This window comes from Corvus cornix, chromosome 3 (assembly GCF_000738735.6).
Source record: "Corvus cornix cornix isolate S_Up_H32 chromosome 3, ASM73873v5, whole genome shotgun sequence".
NCBI lineage: Eukaryota > Metazoa > Chordata > Aves > Passeriformes > Corvidae > Corvus > Corvus cornix.
The window spans coordinates 21,377,044-21,401,354 of record NC_047056.1 but is presented as its reverse complement, the minus strand read 5'-3'; the positions used below and the strand labels follow the sequence as shown (position 1 = coordinate 21,401,354).

General features: G+C 40.1%; 1 protein-coding gene across 2 annotated transcripts in view; it reads right to left on the bottom strand.

Annotated features, from left to right (window-relative positions):
- Window positions 1-24,311, bottom strand: part of PTPN14 (protein tyrosine phosphatase non-receptor type 14) — a 110,958-nt gene that overhangs the window by 65,699 nt on the left and 20,948 nt on the right. For both annotated transcript variants that reach the window (XM_039569730.1, XM_039569731.1), the window contains exon 2: window positions 5,672-5,997. In XM_039569730.1, coding sequence (XP_039425664.1) covers window positions 5,672-5,845 — 174 coding nt within the window. In that variant the 5' untranslated portion in view covers window positions 5,846-5,997. The remainder of the gene's footprint in view (window positions 1-5,671; window positions 5,998-24,311) is intronic.

Sequence of the window (24,311 nt, the reverse complement as noted above, 5' to 3'; positions counted from 1 at the left end):
ACACACCATGACTTAGCACACAATGACACAAGGACAAGTAATACAACACCAAAAATTTTAAATGTTTACAAACGGCAACAAACCAGGAGGGGAAACACTGCTCCAACTGCTTTATAGCTGAGGGCATGCAAGAGACAATCATGCAAAACTCTGAATGCAAGCACAGGTGTGCTTACTTTAGGGTCTCATTACGTACATATTTTCAACTTTGGACAACGTCCAGACTAGCATTTAACTAAGGTGATAACTAATTCAGCTTGATTCCTCAATTAAGCCTGACAAACAGCTTGAGCACTGCTCAGTCCGGTACAGTGAAGCAAACTTGTCCTTTTGTAGTATTTCCTCCTAGAAATTAGAGATATCTTCAATAAATAAATAAATAAATCTATCTAGGGCACAAATAAATCAAGAAGTCAGCATCTCCCACAGGATAAACTTCAAACAAAACTAACCTCATACATGTTCCCTGATATATGTCTACTCTCCCTTTGTAGTCGGCAGTGGATAAAAAGTTCTTTCTGATGAGCTCAACCATGGTAGTAATTAGATTAAAATGAAGGTGGGAGGGACAGTGGAGGCAGCAGAGAAAAGGAATTATTGTGAAGGCAGAAAAAACCAGTGATTTTACCACCTCTTAAGGGAAACTCTAACACAGTTGAAAATCACTGCAGGGCAGCTCATCCTCAGCAAGAAACAGCACAGAGATGCAAAAACAGGGCTTCCATATTACTTGAAAAAGTAAACATTCACAACAGCTAGAACCCAAATTCAAAGTGTGAAGTACTTGTAAAACATCTAGCAACTAGGAAAATTCAGACTCTGAAGTCTAGAAGAGTTATTCAAGGAATTCAGGTATTGCAATTAAACAGCTCAAATGAGCACAGTCCCTTCCCTTTGAGTGGGGGCTGGGGGACAACACAAGTTTAGATTTGCTACAGTAGAAAGACTCTTCAAGCACCGAATCCAGAATCAATTCCAAGGAACAAGAAGTAAATGAAATGCATGGTTGAAACCTCTAGACTACAGGCAGTACAGTGGAGCAAACACGGCAGCATGCATTTTGCACAACTAAAAGACAACTGTTTTCCTGGAAAGCAGCCTGGAGAGGATCAAGCTACTGCAGATGAAGCACAGGAACTGACTGCAGAGCAGAGCTCATGTCACAAATTCAGGCACTTTGGAGAGACAACCCATAGAGTTATCTGAACATCAGCACCCTGTCACCAGCAACTTTACTTCTTGAAAATATCAGTGTTTTTTAAGAACCCACAGTGAAGGACTTCTGTAGCTACTACTGTGAATGCCTGAAGAGACTCTCCCCCTTAGGAACATCAGTAATCCCCAAAAGGAATGGAGGAACGTGGGACTGGAACAGCTGGACCATCAAGTTCAGCATGCTATGAGCAGGCATTTGGCTCTCCAGGTGGCCTTACAGAATGCGAGTCATGCCATGCTCTCCAGTCCACAAAGCACCCCAAAAATAAGTTGAGGGAATAAAAAAATGGGATCTTCTATCTATAAGCAGCTGATTGAAAACTAGGTTGATTCCAAAAGCTGGTCTGTTTGTCCATCTGTACAAAGTGAACCACTGACTTTGCTCCAATTTCCATGGAATCAGTATCTACACCTACAGCTGTCAGGCTCTGAAGTAACACGTATTACTCTCAAAGTTTTAAAATTTGTCTTATCTACCATGCATGACTTCACACTTGGTAGAAGGAAACTGGTTTACACTCCTCCAGGAGCTGTGGTCCTCTGATAAAGCAGCAAACAAGAACTAGAGCACTTCTGTGCCCCAATGAAAAGGTGATTCTCAAAATAAGGTGAGTCAGAACACTGGACATACAAAAACTGCACTGGGAAGTTTTAAAATAGATGACATTATAGCTGCCAGTTCAGGAGGCAAAGTATTTGTTTTGGATTTGGCCTTAGCTATACTCGCAAGTGCAGAACTACCCCTGCCTTTACGTTGGGCCAAACAAGTAGAATTGTCAACTAGAGATGACAGAAAACTACTAAACCACCAAATGTCATTCTAAAAGATTCATCAAGCACAGCTTAGTGCTTATTAAGGCACCTGGTTAAGCAGCCCAACTAAATAAAAATCTTTGAGAAAGAGACGGAGTTCCAGCTTCTCCAGGCAAAAAACCATTAAGCCCTGCTGTCCCAGGGCACTTGAACAGAGGGGAAGGTGCCATTTACAGCAGCCAATTATTCACTGCAGGCCTTTTGTCCAAGCACTGCCTAAACCCCACCCCTCAGCTTTGCTGGCAAGACAAGCCAAACCAAGCCACGCTTTGAGGCAAACTGGCTGTAGAACCCCAGGTTTCAGCTGTGCCTTAAGAGAAAGGGGCACCTTCTGAGGCACAAAAGTAAAGGTCAGAATGGCAGCAAAGGGCCACCTCTGCACAGTGATCAGCATCTGCCTGTGGTGCTCAGCTCACCATCCTCCTGCTTTGGTTTGGGGCTTATAGGATCACAGTGATGGACATACCATTATGAAATCTAGCTCACAAGAATAATTTTGGTTGGAAAGAACCTTCTTGCCCTCTCCTCCACTTACAATACATCAGAACATACCACCTTTAAACATTTTAACATTTTAGAAGGTGAATGAAAAACAAAAAAAAGGACAAGGAAACATGAAGACTCACAACAGATTTGTACTTAGTTCACTTAGTCTGGAAATAGAATGGAAAAATGCCATTATACTGGGGAAAAAAATCCTTTTTATAATCTGTGCACATATATATAAGATTATAAAATTACATTTTTGACCTTGTCTTTCCTCTCCCTTCCTCCCCTCTTCTCATCTTTTTACATAATGCTGGCCTAAGAGCTCACTTTATTGGAACCGGTAACTGTTCCAGTGGAAGACCTGATGCTTTGTCAAGAGCTTTGCTGAAAAGGATAAATACAGATTTTACAGTAGTTATTGTAAAATGGCTCCACTTTCTACTGACCTATTCCTGAACTCTGACTCAGTCAGGCAGGGAGTTGCATTCCCCAGAGATCAAATAGAAATATGCATAATCCATTAGATACTGTTTTTCAGTCATGTGTGGTATGATTGACGGTCCTTCGCAACGAGGCATAATCTCAAACAGTTTTGCATTTTAGCAGGAAGGGTTTGGGCAGTTTTTTGTTTATTTCTAAGAAATTGCATTGAGTGAGATATGGATGCATTCCTAACTCGAAGGTAGAAGTTGTGGTACACCTGGGATTTATTTGAATGTAAGACTAAACTGAGGTATTACCTGAGACTGCATGGAGGAGACAAACAGGAGTTTAGCACTGCTTTGTTAGCATGGGATTTAATGAAGGTTGGCTTTGTTAGCATGGGATTTAAGGTTGTCTTATTCTTACTTGTACATCACAGTTTGCAAATCAGGACTTCTAAGAAAAGGCATATTCCAGCTGAAGTTTTTGCTGCACTCAGGGAATTTTAAAAGTTTCTCTCCAATATGAATGCTTGCAAGGATTTTTTGCCTCAGTATACTTAACAGGCTTCTCTACTCAGCTATCCAATTGCACAAATCCTGTAGAAATCTGAGCTTTGTGAAAATATTTTTGACCCTTCTGCAGAATTTGTCTGGACAGCAAGTTCAAAAACTATGGTAAACCTAGAGAGGAGAGGGGATGGTCATCAAATTACTTCATCATCCTTACAAACTGTGGCAGGAAGAGTACAGGGGCAGAAGAAGAATTAAATTTGGGGTCTGAAAGACAGAACAGCACCGGACACCTCCAAGCTTACTAGCCCTAATTATTCCGCATCCAAGGAGCAAAGGAGGATACAGGGAGACCCTCTCAGAGTTGAAAGAGGTAGGTAATTCTCTCCTAAAAAAAACCCCAAACCACCCACTTCTGTCAAAAAATGCTGTACTGTCGAAATCTGAACTTTACAAAACCAGTGCAACATTGCCAAAACCTTGTTAAGAAAAAAAAGCAGGGAGGGTGATGAAAGAAGGGGAATGTGTTCCAACAACATCAAAGCATTCTCTTCTATGTTGTTAAAATATTTTTTATCTTGAAACACAAACTTTTTGTGCTGACATTTCTTTTTGCATGACAGAAATAATTTTGAAAATGAAAAAAACCCAAAGCAATAGAAAACCTCCATGAAACTGAACACTGACCAAAACAGCTTCCTCTGCTACTCTACTGTCTAATTTAATTTCTCTGGAAAATTTTGAAACTTCAGGCTTTGTTCCAAAGTGGAACAAAACATGTTCTGAAATCACAAAATGCTTTGTGGAAAAGAACACTAACCCACTGACAGAGCTATTGTTTGCAAATGCAGGTGGACCTCCAGAGACAATCAGGAGGCCCCAGACTTCTGCTGCACCAACTAGATAAGCCTACAAGGAACATGAGGAGAATCACTTCATTCATTTCGCTGCTTTCTCCATTGGAAGGAAAGAGAGAGTTAGGTTCTTCCCTAAGGAAACCCTAGGGCATCACCAGCAGAAAGGAAAAAGAAGGGAAAAACTATTTACTGATAAATCTTGATCTCTAGAAGTAAAGCAGGAGGGGGGAAGGGGAAACGATTTTACTGAAATTCATATTTAAAAAAAGCAAAAAAACACCCAAGTATGAAAATATGCAATATTCTCTCTGCCCTGTTCCTCCCTGCACATTCCCCAGCCTATTCTGCATACACAGAGTTAGATTCTTCTCCCATTCTTTATTATTATGGATGGATAAAAAAGAATTTTTGTTTAGTTTTCATCTGTTGTAGTTATTTGTATGTTACCTTCCAGTTGCCCCCACCACCAAGGCCATGGACCTTGCATAAGACACTGCAAGATTTTTCATTTCCCAGCTGTGCTTACAGAAAGTATCAGCCAGGACAGCCAGATTATAACATAGCAACTTCCAGGCAATAGTTTTCCACTTATGATTTGGAAAAGTCTTGAAGCATGTAGGATACACACAGGGAGCCCACAGAAGGTAAGAAAAGTCAGTCAGTTCATTTGTGCCATGCACATTGGAGAGGTATTTCTAAAAAGGATTCAACACTTAAACACTAAAGTCTACAGCAAGAAGTAGAAAATAAAGGATTTCTATCTTGAATAAAGGCTGGTTTCATCAGCCTTTCCAGAAGCATTGGAAATGTAAAAGAAGCCTTTCAGGATTCCAGATGTGAAATATTAAACAAAACAAAAGGAAGAAAAAACTCACCATCCTCCAACTGTTACTACTAAAGCACAACTGTTAGTTGTAACTGCTAATAACATCACTTGCCTACTTCAGTTTTATAGTAACAGGAGTATTTATGTGGAGGTGGATGTTTAAAAGCCAGTGGTCTCCTTCCCACCGGCATAACTCAGCCAGAAGGGCTGGTGAACCCGGGGTTACATTCAGAAAAAAGTTACTCTAACTTGTCCTTTGGCATCCCAGCTCAAAAAGTAACACTTGCAGCTTTCTAAGAAAAGAAACTTCATGTTACAAAGACCTCTCAAAGCCATGATGGATGAGCAACAGCCCAAAGCCCTGAGTGCCGTTCCGCCGTCAGTTTTCATGCAATCAGAGTATGTTTGTCCAAGCTCCAGCTGCTGATCATATCTGGCCAGCCCTGAGAACAACATGACTCAAACGCACAGACTGCCTGAGCTAAAAATGTGTCCAATTATCCAGTGACAGATGGTCTTTCCCGGGCTACCCTTACCTCGCGTAATTCCAGCCTCTGAGCGACAGCTTCCAGGCACTCCTGCCCCGTGCTCTCCACGGACAGGGTGCACTCGATCACGTTGCTGTCCAGCAGACGGATCCTGGTCACAAAGCAGTTCTTGCTCAGGACGTTGTAGCGCCTGGTCCGCCGCAGTTTCAGCCCGAAAGGCATGGCTGAAGGCCTGCAGGGTCGCCCCCTCCCCGGGCTCTCCCCAGAGCTATCAGCACACTTGTCGACTCGCCTCGAAGGCTTCTTCAGCTGGCACTACTCTCCTCCAAAAGTGGAGGTAGCTGTCCATTCCTGGGGCAAGCTCCAAGGGATTCCTGCAAAATACATACACGTAAGTAGACTGAAGTGTGAAACAAGATGTTCCTAAAGTTCAGTGGGAAAGAAAAAAGTTTAGGAGTCACATTTAAAACCATAAAATAAACACCTCCACATGAAGGATTGCCATTACTACATATTACTACACAGCCCAAATGAACACCTTATACAACAAATGTTCCAAAATACTGTTTTGGCACTGAATTTAAAGCACGGATTTAATTGCAAAGCCGTTCTTTGAGAAGCTCAGAACAAACAGCAACTCTACAGGGCACTCATCCAGAGGTGCTAACTCTCCCACCATTACCCCCACCACAGGGGTCTATAACATAATCTTCAAGTTTTCATGCCCTCGGGCCAGCTTTGAAAACTAGTTTAAAAAGCTAAGGAATAGAGGCATTGAAAAGAGGTGGGATCTTGAAAGAAGAAAGGCTGGCTGTAGTCAGCAGGAAATGCAGGCACTCAGCACCTCTGAAAAAATCAAACCGAAAATATGCATGTGAAAAGCAAGAAGCATCTGAGCCATTTCAGAGGAGCCTCCTCTGAGGCAATCCCTCGCATTTTGCTGGCTTCCAACTCCAAAGCGATGCTGCGTTTCACCCTTTTAGGTGGAATGAGTAACTGCAGGAACGCGGCTGTCAGAGACCAGGGCAACACCGAGGGGGAGGAAGAGAACACATATTCATAACTAGTACTCCTAAAATTTATCAGGGACATACGCAACTGCTGAGCCAAAACACAACGTAGACAGAAGAACTAGAGATACAGAAATAATGAGGAAGAATAATTGAAGAAGTTATGATCCTCACCTGCAAGAACCACTTCTTTTAAAGCAAAACAAACCAAAAAAGTTTAGTTAAGAGCAGGTTCAAGCTAAACCAAAACAAAGCATTTGCACTGACATAACCAGCTCTAAAATGCCACTGTCCATGTGCTGAGAGGAATGAAGTAAATAGCAAATTACTTGCTAGCAAGTCTTCCTGGTTTTGTTTGAATATTCTGGAGCAAAAAATGGAAGAACACTAATGGCGGCATTTAAGAGTCCATTTCTCTTAACCAATAGGACTGCAAACGAAAAACTAGATCCCATTTCCTTACTTCTTAAGAGAAGCAAGGGGAGGCACTGCCAGCAGAGTATGCATCATTTGAATACATCAGCTGAGTGTGACATTTCAAACAGATAGTACATTGCCCACACATATCCCTTGGCACAGAACTGCATGAATCAGTTATTTTCACTTTTTACTGGATGTAGTTGCTATGGGGATTACTAAAAGCTGCCCGACTGACTACAGTGGTTATCATTACATTAGAAAAATAACTCACATTTTTCATGAAGTGTATTTTCCAAAGCCAGTATAACTTGCCATTTATTAGGGAGTTAGAGCAACACAAAAAAAAAAAAAAAATCAAATCAAAAAAACCCCACACAAACAGAAAACCACTGGTTAGGTGTGTGACTAGCCTGGTAGTCTACCAGAATCATCAGAGAAAAGCCTAGAGACTGAGAAGGAGCACTGCTACTTGACTGAAATGCAAACAAACCTATCAAATTAGCTGCTGTGGTTTAATCTCCCATTTTTAGCTTTCATGGGTACAGACATAATGTATTATTTTCACTTAATTGATGAGAAATCTGTCATACCTTGCATGGCTGTAACATCAGAAGCCATCAAAGCCATAGAAATACATCCTCACAAACAACCTGATGAGGCAGGGACATGTTACCCATGACTCCCAGAAAAGGAACTGAAACATGAAACAAACATTCACCAGCTTGTCCAGCATCGATCAGGACAATGGCTGCAGACCTCGTACCAAACCATGCAGGACAGGCTACTGCTTTAACCCCTGGCCAACTACTTGCCAACTGCCCTGCTGACCAACCTATCTGAAACTACAGCCTGAATGTGAAAAGTGGGAAGAATGGAAGGAAATTACAGAGAGGGAAGGGTGTGGAGGACTACATCTTATCAAGAACAGCATTTTTGTTCAGTCTCTGGCTTTGCAGATTATTTTAAGTTGGACACAGAGAGAGTTTTAGCTAGCCAATTCAATTTCAAGAAAGACTTTTATCTTTCATTACTGTTAGTTGCACACATTTCCTTGCAGAGCATGAGCCATTCTCTGTGCAGTAATTGTAGAGTTAGCAGTACTCTAAGGATGAAATCAATGTTAGTTAAAAAACCCCAAGTGTTTAGCTTTGCTGTCCAGGCACACTGAACACTGCAGCCAGCTACAGCTGGACAAGCCATTCCAGAAGGTGTGTGTGCAAACATGCTATTCTGGAATTAACACATCAGCTCCTGTATACCAGAACTGACAACATGGATTGGACATTAATTGCTCTAAGTTATACTGTACACTCAGGTAAACAAGGCCAGTATTTCCCCTGCTTTTCAAAAGCAGAAAAGTAACATGAGTTTTCCCTTAATTCTGTGAGTGCAATCAGCCAGCACCATTTTCTCAAGGTGCAGATGTACAAACGGGTTAATGGATGCACTTCGTGTAATACAGATGGGATTACTATTTCATTTAACTTAAATATATATATGAATGCCCAATGACATCTCTCTCACGTGAAAGATCACACTTAAAGTAGTTTTCAGTTAAAGAATTAACTGGGATGGCAAAGCTGGAAACACTTAAAAACAGCTCAGATTTGCCCAGCTTGTAAAAACTATTAATTCTCAGATCAATTCAGGTATCTAAGTTTTCTGTTTACACATATTCTGGATGTCTGACCAACTTCTTACTGGGTTTTCTGGTAAGATTACTGAATAAGATCTCACAGACCAGTCACAGGTACCTAAAGGTAAACTAGGTTCTTCAATGTTTGCATCATCTTAAAAGCATCAGGAGCATTCATTTTTACTCATGGTTATTTTGTAGATGACTGAAAAAAAGATGCCATTGAGAGACAGAAATGATTTGGTCTTCCAAATGAAGGATTATTCCATTACAGGATCTCCCTTCCCAATTTAAAGGTTGCCTGGGAGAAGCAATGTCTCTAACAAAGTCATCCCAACTGTGCAGGCATTCACAACATTCCCCTCCTCAAACTCACACTTAAAACAAAACCAAATCAGTGAAACTAATGCAAGCCTATAAACAGCTTATCAGATAACCATGAACTTGTTCTAATTTTAACAAAGGATTTTTGTTAAGAGTATTTCAGGTGTGAAAAACACTTTAAAAGTGACGTTTTCCATTAAGTATTTATTTTTCCGAAGAGGAATTACACTGGGCTCCTTAAAAACTTTGGGTACTTTTTTCTTTTTTGTGTATCAATCGCTCTTTGCAAATTAAGCTCATTCTAAGTATGCTGAATTAAACAACGTCCTTAGAGCATAAGCTTTGGAATTTAAACATTCTGCTAAGTGGAAATTCCTTATGTTTAAAGTACATACTCTGCAGGCCTACAACACGCACACAAAACCTTAAAGTCCTTCAACCATTTCTCAGAAAACAGCTACTGAAAAAAGAAGTATCCTAAATGCAGTTTCATCAGTATGAAGACAAAGAGATCTTTGTGGATTCTTGGTAAAATTTTATATTCTCCTACTTCATCAGACCAAGAAAAAACTGAACAATGAGCCAGTCCCTTTGCTATCACAGATATTGGAATCAGACTTTTTATGGTATTTACTTGAAAAAGCCATATGGATAAAGTCAGTGACTGTGGAATGGGGAAGACCATAAGTAGGAAAACAGAATAAAGAATGAAACAAATTTGATACAGAATAAAACTAAACCATTAATCCACGATCTCATGCCAAGCACAACACAAGTCCTCCTAACAGCCTTCACTACCAAACAGCTTAAAGGGCCTGATGTAAACCACTTATGTCTCAGCCCAAGACACTCTTACCTATCCTCTTTCTCTACATGTGACTGAAGAGAAACATCTCGGTTTGTCCGGAAGCCTTACCAGCACACTCTGTGCAAAGGCAGGAGACACAGAGGTATGGATCCCTCCAACAGTATTTGATTCCTCCATAGAACCACTGCATCTTGCAAGGGGCGAGAGAAGGAGTCACTGATCATTCTTGCAAAAAATCCTTCTCTGCAGAGAAGGGGCTTCAAGAGGTACCATTCCTCCCCCCCCCACCCCCCCCCCCCCAACCACAGAACTTGTTCACACATCCAAAAGCAGGAAAAAAAAAGGCATAACTCATACAACCAAGAACATCTTGCAAGCACAATGCTGGGGACCAAACAAACATCTTCAAGATGACACAGCTATAATGGTTTAGGGAGGAAAAAGCTAATCCCTTAGTGCTACCTATTAGTAACATTAGTAACCACCCTTCTTCACTGGCCAGTCCTGCATGAAGAATTAGGTCAGATTCACAATGTGATACACAGCATAGCATGGTTTTTAAGAAAACTTTGTTAGTTTCTGCATAGAATTGAAACTCTCCCTATAGATCTAAACTACCTGATGCAGATAAAAAATTGTGCTTTTCCAAAACCGTAATTTTCTTGGGGTTTTTTTTTGGTTTGTTTTTTTTTTTTTTAATGAGACATTACAGTGAAACCAGGTCAAACCACTACTACACAAAAAGCAAATGAATGAATATTTCACCCGTTTTCCAAACCTAAAAGCAAAAGAAGCCAGAAATACAAAAATTCTTCCTTAGCTCTCCCAAAGTCAGCTGGGGCTGGCCAGACTCCTGTTTGTCAGTAGTTTTAAAAGACAGACTGAAGGGATCAAGTGAAGCCAAGATGCTGGGTGTTTCATGCAGACGAGGCCATATGGCAGAAGCTGCTTTGTGAGGTGAAGGGCACTGCTCCAGTCACTGGGCATTCTCAAATTTATTTGAGGGCCAGGAGAGAAGAAAAGCTTATAAATAATTAAGGCCAATATAACTCTCAGGACATTTCCAAGTATGTGACTCTCTCCTCTGTTACAGACAACAGGTACAGACTGTGCTACATTCAAAGGAGCATAAAAAAAGAATACATAGCATCTGATACGAAATGCACTTAAAGCAGAATGCTTTCCTTCACTTCATTTGCTTTTGTACGTAATTTCTGAAACTCCAGGAAGAAAGCAATTATGTCAAACTGCAGCCTGTATTTACCAACAGCACCTGGCAGCCCTCCAGCATTCCTGGCACTGCAGGAGCAGCAGCACACCTAACAGAAGTATGTAACCCTGGGCTGGGCTGAGACCGCAGCATGGAATGGCAGCTGCAAGTGGTGTGCTGGCCTGCAGTTTTAGGGAAGAGTAAAAATAACAGTGCACGGGAGACGAGGTCTGACACAGTCCATCTCCACCTAGCTGTGTCTAGAGGAAGAGATCTCTCTCTGTGAAACAGCTTTCTCTCCCTTGAGTGCTCTCATGGGAGTGTTTCATGCAGGTAGAGCACAGCAAGGAGCATTTCTGTGCCTAACAAGGTGCCTGTATCCCACCTAGTTATGGGTGGAAGTCCCATAAAGCCTGATAAACTCTCAGGAGTCAAATTCATCCCTGGACAGATGAAAGGGGGTTTTAACCCTTACATAATACCAAGTTGTCTGCCCCAAGGCCACTGTCTTCAACTACTTGTTTATACAGTCCCTGGCAAGACATAGGCCTCATCCTCAGGCATTGAAATCTCCTTAAAAATTCTTGCAGGCAGGAATTTAAACATTCCCCTAATCCAAACAGTAATAAAACTATTAACACTCTCACCTCTACATTCTGGAAAAGGAGTCAAATTACAACTCCATTTAATTTTTGTAACTATTACAATATTCTAGACAGAACTTTTAGAGTCTCTAAGCATCTAGAGATGGCATACCTGTGCACACGAACGGATGCCAAGGCTTCTCCAGGACATTGAACTCAGAACACAACTGCTACTGTTACTACTACTGTGAGTCATCGGACAACAATATGAGGCAGCCAAAGATCAAAAAACCATCTCAGTTAGCATTTCTACTTTCCCAATCCAATCACAGCTTTCCCTTTCCAGGAAAACTTGCGTTCTACATCAGATCCACCTCTGTTGTAACAGATCTTTTTTGATCTAAGTTGTTTTGTGTTTTCACTGTATCTAATTTGGGTCAGTTTCTGGTTTCAGTAGTCCAAATAAAACATCTAGAGAGGTTTAAATAAAGTCAAATTAACAACTTCAATTCAAACCAGTTAGAATTCAGCCCTTTCCTCTCCTTTGTGGCAGTACCCATGACAGTACATACTCAGAGACTCTCAAGAACACAGAGATTAGTATGCACAGCCCTTGTTATTCCATCCTCCTCTCCCCTGCTAAAGTACCACACTTTTTGTGCGAACACACCTTTCTTGTGCATACACAGAACTATGCAGTTTTGTGGGTACAAATCTGTCAGGCAGCACCTAAGTCCTCTTCTGTGTCAAGGTCCACAGGCACCTAGTATTTCTATAGGTTCTAGTAAGTGTGTGACCAACGAAGTTTCCATTGAAGAGAAGATGTGAACTTCGCAACCTGCAAATTAGCACCTTATTCATTACTTCCTTACTTATCATTCCAGAACACCCACAGCAATCCAACAGCTCTTACCAAGGCAACTACTGATGGAGGACTCCTTTTGAGGTAGTCTAAGCATTCCAGTTAGGAGTAACATCTGCATAAAGTGACATACCTACATGATGCTTGCATTGCCATTGTGATCAGATTTAACCCACATAATATCAGCAACGAAGGTGGAGTTACCACTCACCTTGCAGAACTTTGTGTTCTAAAGTTAAAAAAAAATCAAATAAAACCCTCATAATACTCACCAAACCAAAATGCCAGACTCCAGTACTTTTCCCTTCCAAATAGGAAATGCTGCCTGTCCATGTCCATGCAGCAGCTCCACCTCTCTGTCCTGGCAGGGTTTAGGTCTGCAGGGTACAGCAGTTAACCATTTACAACCCTCTCACACCTTGGCTGTGTTACTGCAAGACCTCAGATTAGACACAGCCAAAAGTGCCTGGATGGCACCTGTCCAAGGATGCAGTTTTGCACCTGAGGCAATCTCATTTAAGAGCTCACTTCTGCCAGGAATGGGTGAGAGGTCCTGATCTCTTTCCCCTCCCTTAATTCCAGAGCACATTACAACTTGTCTTGTGCCAGCTCTGAAAATCTGCTGGAACATCCTCCTGGTTTAGCCCCTTCACCTCCCTAACTTAGTAAGAGAACATGATCCTTTTCAGCTGGGTTAGTGAGTTTAGATAGCTCACGGCACAGCCCAGAGTGACTAGCTCATCTGGCAGAGGGAAGAAAAGAACCACACAGCTCAGAGAAGGAAAAATAAGAGTGATTCTGCCTTAATTGACAGCAGTTGGTCGGGTCAGGAGAGCAGTTCGTGAAATCACAGCCCAAGGAAGGCTCCTGGTCTCAGCAGGCAAAGGAACTCCCCAGAACATGTTCCCATTATTCTTCTATTGCAAAGCTATGTTGGAATAAAAATTGCTTTATTGGAAATAGCCACTTGATTCAAATTGCACTAATTTTTTTTGTTCCCCCCTCCAAAATAAAACATTCTGTAATTGAATGTCTATAAGAGGAGTTAATATTGCAACATCTATATGAGTTATGTTTTCTGCATGGGACAAGCCATTCAGAAGAGGAGAAGCAAGACCAAGACCAGCATTCTGGTACTTTGAGAAATCTTTCTTTTAGACCTGGTACAACATCTGGTCTCTAAGTGCCACCCTTCAGAAAAGGCACAAGGTCCTGCAGCCTAAATTTTCACTTAACACTTCCTAGCAATCAAAGATTAGGAAAGCCTAACCATTATTGTAAGGGTCAACTATTTAAAATCCATTATAACCAAGCGACTTAAAAATCTCTGAGAACATTTGACAGGATTCTTCACCTTTTGTCCCTACTTTACCCCTACTGGCTACAATCAGTAGCAACACAGTATTGGTGCCATTTACTTTTTCCTTGTAGTTAGTCACCTTTCTAAAGGTTTTCAACTCCTTCAGACTTGCTGGAGCTAAGGTGATTTTTAAGAGATTATGTTTCCTGCTAAATGTGATTGATGGGCATGCAAAAACATTACAAAAACTATGAATGATACACTTAGTAAAAACCACAGAAAAACTCACAGCATGTTTCATTATTCTCTCATGTTACAAAGAAAGACATGAGTAAAACTAAGAAGTTCTAAACACAGGACAACATGAAGAGCAGAATCAATAGCTCCAACAGATCCAAGTATCAGATAGAGGGTAAAATTATATACCCCAGAGCATTCTCACTAGTTAAACATCCACTAGCAAAAACTGGCGCCAGTTGGTGTATAATATTAAATAATGCAATAAAAACTTCGTTAAAAAGAAAGACATAAATTCAAACATCACCTATCCTGCTTTAATGAAAAAATATCTATCCTCAAGAGGTGGCTGCAGTTTCACTTCTGTACTGGGATTTTGCAATGGAGCAGTTACAAGAGAGCACTTGGAGATTAGGAAGCAAATAGCCCCAGTGCTCGTGAGACTGAAAGATCTGCCTGCAGCTCATTACATGGCTCTGGTGTCAGATAAGACTGGCAGCTGCCTACCTGGCCTCACACGATGCTGCTCTCAGCTGAGATCCTACTGGGAAGGTGTGCTACTGCAGCAAAATATGGTCCTACGCACTTAATGAAGGTGTGATATTTCTTCTCCTGCCTTTCTTCTGATTTTAAAATGGCACATGCAAGTGTGTTTTTATAATTTCTACTTAGTGGTAATGCTTGTGTACCTTCCATTCTTCTTCACCTCCTTTAATATATACATATACATATATATTTGGAAGATTGTAAAGGCTTTCAGAAACAGAAAACCGGGAAAACCTGGGTTATAACTAGAGATTTCCAAAATGTATCACATTACCTCTGACTCTTGAAAAAGTCAAAAAGGTATTTGTTTCACATAAGGAAGTTGCAACATAAGTGGATTCCTTGGCCCACCAGGAAAGAAAATGTTTTCTTAATATTTACAACTGGGGGAGGGGGAAAAGATCAACAAGAACCACTGAATTTGCAACGTATCAACTGCAAACAATGTAGTGGCCACTCTAAACTGCCAACCTGCCCTTTTCCTTACAGGAACAAAATCCAGTCCTGCTCCCACTGATGTCAGTAACAACACTGGCACCAAGTGAAGCAGGACCCAAACCTACAGTAAGAATAAAACTTTGTTCAGTTTCTTGATGTTTAGAACAATGGTCTACTCTCCTGGAGAGGCTCAACTAGTCTCATTCACCTATTAGGTAATGAACAGAGATAATGCAATGGAGGAAAAGTGGCTGCAGATAAGCAATGAGAGCCAAGTGTGATAGGGTGAAGAAAAAAGAGAAGAGGGAGAGAGAAATGAAAAATAAAGTTAAAAAAGCATGCATACTGTAAATCCCAAACCACGACCAGGCACATTTAGTTACACAAGTAGATACTTCACACAAGATCATAACATGAACTTTTGAACTTGCATGGAAAAAAGCCATTCCACTACTTAATGTATTAAAACATCGATGCTACAAAATGCTGAAAAAATTCCTTCCAGTTGTATCAAAGGAGGATTATATTGTGGGCACATGCATGAAGAAAGCAAATCTGTTATCTTTACTGAATATAGGCCTTGATGTAAATCACACAGCCACAGTCTGTGAATAACTGCATTTGTTTCGACAGCAAAACACCTCATCTGAAATACAGAATAGCTGCCGGAAATGAGCTAATGGTACTTTTCTTTCTGTATTAAAGGATTATTTTCCAGCGCCCACTGTGTGGGCTTAAACACTAGACTGAAACAGTCAAAATACTTAGAAGTAAGATTTATGGCTAAAAGGGGGGAGGCGAGGGGGGAACCTTCTTTGAAGTGACTGATTTCTTTGACCGGTGTCTCAGAATTACAAGGCTACAAAAGAACCCCTCTCTGTGAGCAGCCCCCTGCATTCTTCCTTCATCTCTGTGGCAGATCATATTGATAAACAAGATCTGAAAACAATTACCTGGGTATCACAGCATTGGATAGCACATACTAACTGAGATATTATGACCGACAAATGTCTTTTTATTTTCTAATAGTTTTTAACAGAAAAATTACACCTCAAACACTACTTCAGCCAACAATATGAATCCTTCAGCACCTTTTGTTTTTCAAAAGGTTCAAATGAGCTTGGGAGAAAAATCGGGAGTTTACTTCCACAGTATTCCAAAAAGTGTTGCTAATTACATTGACAGAGGAAGAAATTGTACAACCTGTAACCCCACACTCTTTCATTGTACAAAAGTATAATTTTCCTTTTTTAGTTGCAGCAGTGCTATAATAGATTCGTTTAGATTGGCTGCTTATTTCCTCTAACATACTATTTGTCATTAATTCTACTCAAGAGAACAGCTTTGCGCTGAAGGCCAGTAAAACTGTGTTAGTTTTGGAGTATAAAACACATGCTGCAGCTCTATACACAAACCCACTGTAATAAATCCTAAAAACCGTGGCACCATTCTTTTTTCACCTTTCCAAACAGTGCTTTGATAATCACTTTACAACCTTTCACCATAAGTCTGGACAAAATACTCACCCTTTACATACGGTGATAGCTTTATCTAGAATCATAACTGAGGTTATCAGCTTTTCATGAGATTATAGCCTGATTCTTGTTAACTGCCCCTGTTAGAGAAGGTAGTTGCTTTTTAACACTTCAGAGTGAAAAATTGCTTTGCAGAAAATTTTACTTTGTCAGGAACTGAAAGAAATTCTTCTTTAAAATAAACCATCTCTATTTCTTGCTCAGATTAATCCATTTTTTGTTAACATTTTAGCACATAATTAGAGCAATAAAGGTCCAAACTGACCTGTAAGCTTGTGACCCTCTGTAGCTCCTGTAGTAGACGTTGTATATTAAAATGAAGACTTTGTATATTAAGGTGGAGAGAGGCAAAAAACCATCAAAACGGAACATTGATATTTTCTTGTTTTGCTGTTCCTTGTAAGAAATTCAGCTTTGAAACACAGGAGTTAGTCTGACTTTTAGTTCTCAAATGAAAAGCAGCAAGGTTACTCTAAATTTAAATTGCACAATTTATTAAAACAGCCTAGATCTAAGCACGACTTGCACAAAATCAAAACACCTTCTATACAACCACAAGCAGGTGTATTTATTGTATGATCGTATCAAAGCGGCACAGATAGGCCTTTGATCCACTGCATCCACTGCAGTGGCCATTGAAGTTCTGCTGAATGCAGACAAAGAAAAATACTATATATAGGTCATGTAAGTTTATTTTCTTCTAAGTACAAAACCTAAATATCAAAAGAGAAGAAGGTGGAGTAAAATAAATAATAATTAAAGTCTCTCTGTATTCATCATGTTATCTTGTTTGCTACCACATAACTGGACTCGCAGAAGTCTGTGGTGATGAGGTATCCCTAAGACTTACACTCAGTTTAACTGCAACACAGAGAGAAGCAAGAGAAGAAACCAGGAACAAAAATAAAAAGTGGAGAAAGCCCATATGGTACAGCCCTCCCTGTAATCCTGTCTCTGGTTAGCAAGTTGGAAGCATTTCACTTCTCTGACTTGAAGCCTGATATTCACATTCCTCTGTGGCTTAATGTGGACATGGACTACAGATTGCACTCATGTCTAAAAGGAGCTAAGTGATTTAGCACAGCAAGCCCACAAACTAGGAGAGGGATAGCAAGAAACTTTGTATTTCCATCCACTTCGAAGAAAAAGAAAATAGAATTTCATAATCCCCAGTTCTGCTGCGAAGTAGGCAATGCCGTGTGGATGCAATGATTGCCCTAACCAAAAGTAAGTAAAAGCTGTCCTTGGCAATTGTGAAGACACTCAAGCCTCCTGAAGTGCTGTTAAGTGTGGCCACCACTCCTGGGAAATCAATCAACCTGCACCAACACAGTGTGGGAGTGGGACATGTCTCCAGCCTTTTGAGAACCAGTGCAGAGTGGCAACAGGCTGAACAGAAATGAAACAGCAAAGATGTGACACTAGTGTGCATTGTATTCAACAACTTACCACAAAGACAAGCCCATGCTAACACAAATTCCTGTAAGCATGGAAGAGCAAATTGCTGTATGTGATGAAAAAAATGGAGCAGACCAAGCCATGCCTGATGCTGTCTCACAGCAACATCTACTGCACACGAGACACCAGTGTCAGTGGGAAGGGAAAGGGAAGTGCTCCCCACCAAGTGGCCACAGCACTGCAATTCCACCCAAGCTATTTATTTATTGCTGCTAAAGTTCAGTGTTCCCATTTGCAAACGCAAAGCTCAGGGACAAACTTGCCAAGAATTAACCGGCCTGCCTTTTTTATAAAATGATTAGCTATGCCTTTGAAAGAGTTACTAAGGACCACAGGGTCACAGGGTAATTATTTACAGAACTGATGCAGGGATGAAGTGACAGATAAAGCCATTACAAAGATCATGCAGAGTAAGGAATGAGAAATTCCTGAAATTTATAGTCTAGCACTGTGAAGTATGATTCAGAGACAGGACCAGTTCTGCTCTTTCCTCATTATAGTGATAGACTATAATGAAAATACAAAATCTGACTCAAGACTTTAATTCTCCATTTCCTACTTCGTACTGGATCTATTCAAGAAGGTAAAAAAAGATTAAATCAAGCCTGCCATACAGTAGACATCATGAAGAGGCGATGTTGCCTTGCTTTGGTTTGGAAGGTAACCAGCCCAATTGTGACAGAATTAAAGTGTTCCCTTTCAGCTAAATAAAAGCTGTGGTTGCAGTACAAACCACTGCCTTGCACTTCAGCATAAGGAGAGTTTACAACCTGCTGTTGTGGGAGGGCAACTGGAGGCAGCACGGTTCAGCCGTGGCTCTCTAAGAGGGAACAGGATCACTGGAAAAGAGTTTTAAGAATCCTCGTGAAAGACAGAACAGCTCATATCTTCCCCAGCCACTCCCCCCACTGCAGAATACAGGACACTCAGTCCAGAAGCATTTTCATTGCCTAAATATAACACAGGCATTCACATAGCATAAATAGGAGAATCCTTCTGAAGGGCTGTCTTCAAAATAACCTCCATTTTTCAGTAGGGCTAGAGTTCAAAGTCATATATCATCATGTCAAATTCTGGATAGCCTCCTAAGAAAAGCGAATTTATTGTTACTATACCTGGCTATTTTTATAAAGTTTCTGGAAACAAAAAACATGAAATGTGCTTAATGAATACTCATACACCTTCATGTTTCTATTTGGTCACAAGCCAAGAAGATTTGATGGAATATGATCATATCCTTATGGGATTTCGTAACATCAGTTTTCATTAGCAACCATTCATTACATACTCCAAATGAAGCTGCTATGTTTTTTCAGTCTTTTTCCTAAGCTTTGATATATAAACTTGTCAAAGTAAAAAATAGCTGACCCTTAATATTACAGTTTATGCCAAAACCAATAAGAAGCTATAAGAATCACAAAGCCTAGAATTTAATTAGAAAATGAATGCTGCAAAATATCCAAGCATAAACCATATGATTATATCAAGAAAGAGTAAGCAAAAAAACTGTAGTTTTGAAGAAAAGTTAACTCGCTACCCATGATGGACAAATTTCAAAATCCATTGTTTCCATACCTAAACACTCCAGCAAACCAAACATTTTAACTGGCAGTAGGATGTATGCCCTGGCAGATATATGTCTTCTGACAGTGACAAGGGCAGCACAAAATCTACTACCATGTTTCCACAGTGGAAATTCAAAAAATAAACTAGTAGAGCCAAAAGACCAAGTTCACATTGCTGGAACCTTCTTCAGGTCACTGGGCTAAATAAGTAAGACTCAAATAGCACCCCCTCACTACTATGATGTATGAAAGTACTCAGCCTGACACTAGGAAAAGAACCCAGACACTACTTATTTAGTTAGTTTTAAGTTAGAGCAAGAATTTAATTTCCAGAGGGGGGGAAAAAACATCACTTTGGCACAAAGTGGAGGGAGAGTAGGGAGAAAAAGAAAAAAAGATTGGCAAAGATAAGCAAAGAACATAGAGAAAACATTTTTTCACTGCAGATAGGAAAGGGAAAGAAAGACTCTGCAGCTGTTGGCCGATCTGTACAAGTTTTAAAACTGTTCTGAAGAAGTAAAACAGTGGGTGTTCATGTAAGATACATGATTTAGAAGACCACTCTTCTTCTAAACTCCTTTGCCTATTCAGACTGCACTTTTCCCACTGCAATCAAAGTTCATCATCTTTTTTTTTTTTTTTGTGGAGAGCCAGCAGAAAGCAACTATAACTCATCTAACTTGTGTTCTAAACATAAAAAAATGCACAAAAATCTGGGTCTCATATTACTGATCAAGAAGACATCTAGAAACCAGCTCAATCCTAATTTATGTTTTCTCTCCTTCGGCAGAGGGGTCCAACATAACTACTCACCACCCATTCTCAAGAGTCAGGCTCATCCTTTTATGTGAGTTATAACTCAGACAACAGATGAGAGCAACTACACCGGTCCATGAAAATAAGTTCACATTTGCATATTGCTATCATCTTGTACCTCACAGATGTGAGAATTATATCTTTTTCTCATCTGTATACAAATACTATAGTAGTTTCAAGAAGTTAGCAAGATGAATTATCCCATTCTGGAATCAGGCCTGCCTGCAACCCTAGACATCAAATAGCCTCCCAGTTTCTCACCTCGTTTTTCCTTGGAACAGTCTTTGTGCACCTTAGGGGTTCTAGAAAACAAAATTAACGACTTTTATAGACAAGAAAAGTAATAATGTACTACACAATTTTCTTCCACTACTACAGCTACCTGTGGAATCTTAAGAAATTGCAAACAAGACAAGTTTATCTGTGATCTTGAGAAAAGAAAAGAGATATTGGAGCAAGAAGACCTAAATTAAATAATGGTCCACACAGTTGAGGAAGTTTCAACACCTTCTTTCAGCTGGAGAAAGAAGACAGGAATTATACAAAAGCACTCAAGCAGTACAAAACTTACATGCCTTAGCTGTAACCCATATATAGTTAGCTTCCCTTCACAGGGTGGTACCGTGAATACTGCACAATAAAAACAGAGGAAGAGTCTGGCTATAGACATCAGTATAAATGTTCTTTTATAAGCATTGTTTTCCTTCTACAGGACCAAGAGTGAAATACCCCATATAACATTTTATTCTCCCGTAAATGAAGAATACAACACGCAGAATTTCCTGTAGTGGAACACACTTTTCTTTTCCATGTGCAATTTAAACTGCCAAGTTTAAACAGAGAAAAATATTACATGTATCCATGGATATCTAATTTTAGAAAGACAAACAATTCTCCTGCTCCAGCACCAGGGGGAAAAAGTGGTAAGAAAGAAATAGTTATTACAAGTCTTACGGAAAGGAGCTACGACAATACATGACGTGCAAAGAACGTAGTAAGGACTGAGTTGGGCAAGTGCCCATGAGGAAACCAAGGTTTTTGTGAGCTCTGCATCTGAAATGGACAGGCTACAGTTAAAGCCATCACCTCTTACTGCCAGCTTGAGACGCTAATTTTTCTCCAGTGGAAAATCTTTGGGAAGGTTGATGCCTTTAGTGCCTTTGCTAGCAAGCACAGAGATTGGCATTATAATGATTCCACAAAAGCAACTGTAACGTCTGCTTGTCATTCATACACTTCATTTTCCAAAGTCACTGTGGTTTTGGCTTACAGAACCTGGCCAGAAGTCTTCAGAAACTCAACGGGGCAATTTTCCTTTCTATAATCTGAACTAGATAGAGCTAGAGAGATAGATAGTTTCACTGCATGCAAGCACATATTCATCACGTATTATAGTTCTTGCAACAGTAAAATCCAGTATGTGAAATGTAAAGAAATATAAAGAAAAATATTTATGTTCATACAGAACCAGTGTGCTCTAATGAAGAGGTCCCAGTAAACAACAAAGGCAAGCATCTAAAAAGAGAAAATGGATAAAACCCCTGGATGTTACAGGTTCTGGAACAAAAGGCCAGACTGTCCTTACAAATGGAGTGCCAGTACTGGAAAATTCATGCCAAAACCAAGATATGAAAAGGTCCTTGTATTTACCTTAAGCAGCTGCTGAAGGTTGCAGCAGTCTCCAAGGTAAAACCCACTAGTCTCCACTACCAGAAAAATTTATTCCTCAGAATTACAAACTATCTAATTAGCAACTAAGTTAGCTAGCTAGTTTCAATTATGAACAAGCACTGTAATTCAGATATACCTTCAGGTTGTATTATGCAATTTATAAAACACTTTCATTCTTTAAACATACTGTTAACTAGGATCTATTAGAACAAGGATTGCTATCTCACCTTCAGAATCGAAACCTGCCTTGCATTTCTGATTTTTTTTGTTCAGAACCAGTGGACAGAAGTTTACCAGTCCTCAAGGCGTGCTGAATCCTATTTAAACTTTCCAGGTCATATGAGCTTAAAAATTACGTTTGTTTTCTTTCTCCAGCTCTTGCTTGTAGAAACTCCCTATATGATTGTACCAACCAGAAATCATGTTTGCAATCTTGGGATGATCCTGAATGCTTGTTTTTGTGCGCTAACAATATCATTAACAGAAGGCAAAAGAATATTATCCAGAAGGACAGAGAAAGAAAAAATAATTGAATTATCATGATGTCAAAAGTATGGTAGGACTTGTGACTTTCTAGAGATGAACACAAAAAAGTCATTGTTCAAACTGAGACAGTGATAATGCTAAATCCTAAGAAACATACCTCCCTGGCCTTAAATTCAATAAAATTTTGTCCAGAAATGCACCTCCTGTTTAATCCAATTTGCAGTTCAATTATCTTGTTTAAAAAAATAAATAAATAAAATACACATAACTAAAATTAACCTCATTGTTCATTAATGCTAAAATTTACGTAGATGGTCTAAGGACAAAGTAACCACCCAAGGCCAACAAAAAAACAAAAGGCCAGGATAAAAAAAGTAACAATGCATTTTTTAAAGGACAGTTTTGAAATTTACTATAAAGTCTAGAAATAGCCACTGAACAATTACAGTTACAAATTTAGCTTGCCAAATTACAACTGCATTGCAAAAATCCAGCAAGCTATGCTGGATCCCATGCAGGGCACTAGCACCCCCATCTCAAAGTCCTACTAAGTCCTTTTAAAACACAGACCAACTGATCTCCCTCCTTTAACTCTCTCTGCGGTTCTTTGTTAGTGCCTGACTCAATTTTCTGTTTCCTTATTTTTATCGCACATGAGAACACTGTGATATTTTGACTACTTACAACATTCAAAATGTTTTTGAATTAAAATAGCCAAAATAATCCAAATAAAATTTATCAAGAGAAAACAGTGATACACAACACATTTCCCTTTTTAAAACCTTGCTTTTTAACCCAAATTTTATCTGCTAGAAGTTTACCCGCCAGATTTCCTCCCCCTACTCCAGCCACTCAGGCACTACGAAGAGGCTGAATCAATCTCAGAGCAGCCAGCCAGGAATTCCCTAATTTCCGACCCAAGCACTGACCCATGCTGAGCCAGAGGTGCCCTGACAACCAGGTAGTCCTTGCTTCCCACTCCCTGTGCTGAGCAAACCTCGACATAAATTCTTCTTTTCAAACAATGTGACTTGAAAACAAACCAGACAAAGGTTCCTAAAAATCCCTATAACGGGGAGTTGAAACTTGTCCATGGATGCACACACAGACAGAAACTACCTCAACCAGACATAACGTTGCACAGGAAGCCAGAACCCTGTTCATGTGTTCAGGACCTGACAGAGTGGTTTGAAACACGATACAGTCCCTTTGATACAGCTCACGAGTTTAGAATTGGAGGGGCCGTATCCTATTAAAAATAACAGGAAATTGGCCACAGCAATAAATCTAAAGCTTTGGCTGCTGCAATTTCTTATCTTCCATGAGCAGCTGGTGGTGTGCAAAAAAACCATGCAACTTTTCCTTCTGAGAAAAAGAAAACAAACAAACAATTTAAAAAATCACTCCAAAACTGTAGCTTCCACTTGGTAACAACTTGCATCAGTCAGTGACAGCCTTGGGAGACCTAGATCTCCTGTCACACCAGGATATTGATGGTTTACTGCTGCCTCCAGGCAAAACCATGTCACTGAGGAAGTGAAGATGGTGCACTAAAGCTGACAAGTCCCAAGCAATCTCATCAGAGGCTTTAGCACTCCTGACAGGACCCTTCTCATGCAATTTCTGCCTTTGAGTGATCTCTCTATCTCCTCTGATAGCATTTTTCTCTTTACCTACTGAAACAAATCAAGATCCAAGATGATAGCAGCTTCTTCTAATGGCTTCCCAGCACTTCAAAGAGACTGCACCAGGCAACGTTATCTCTGTTATTCCCACTAGTGG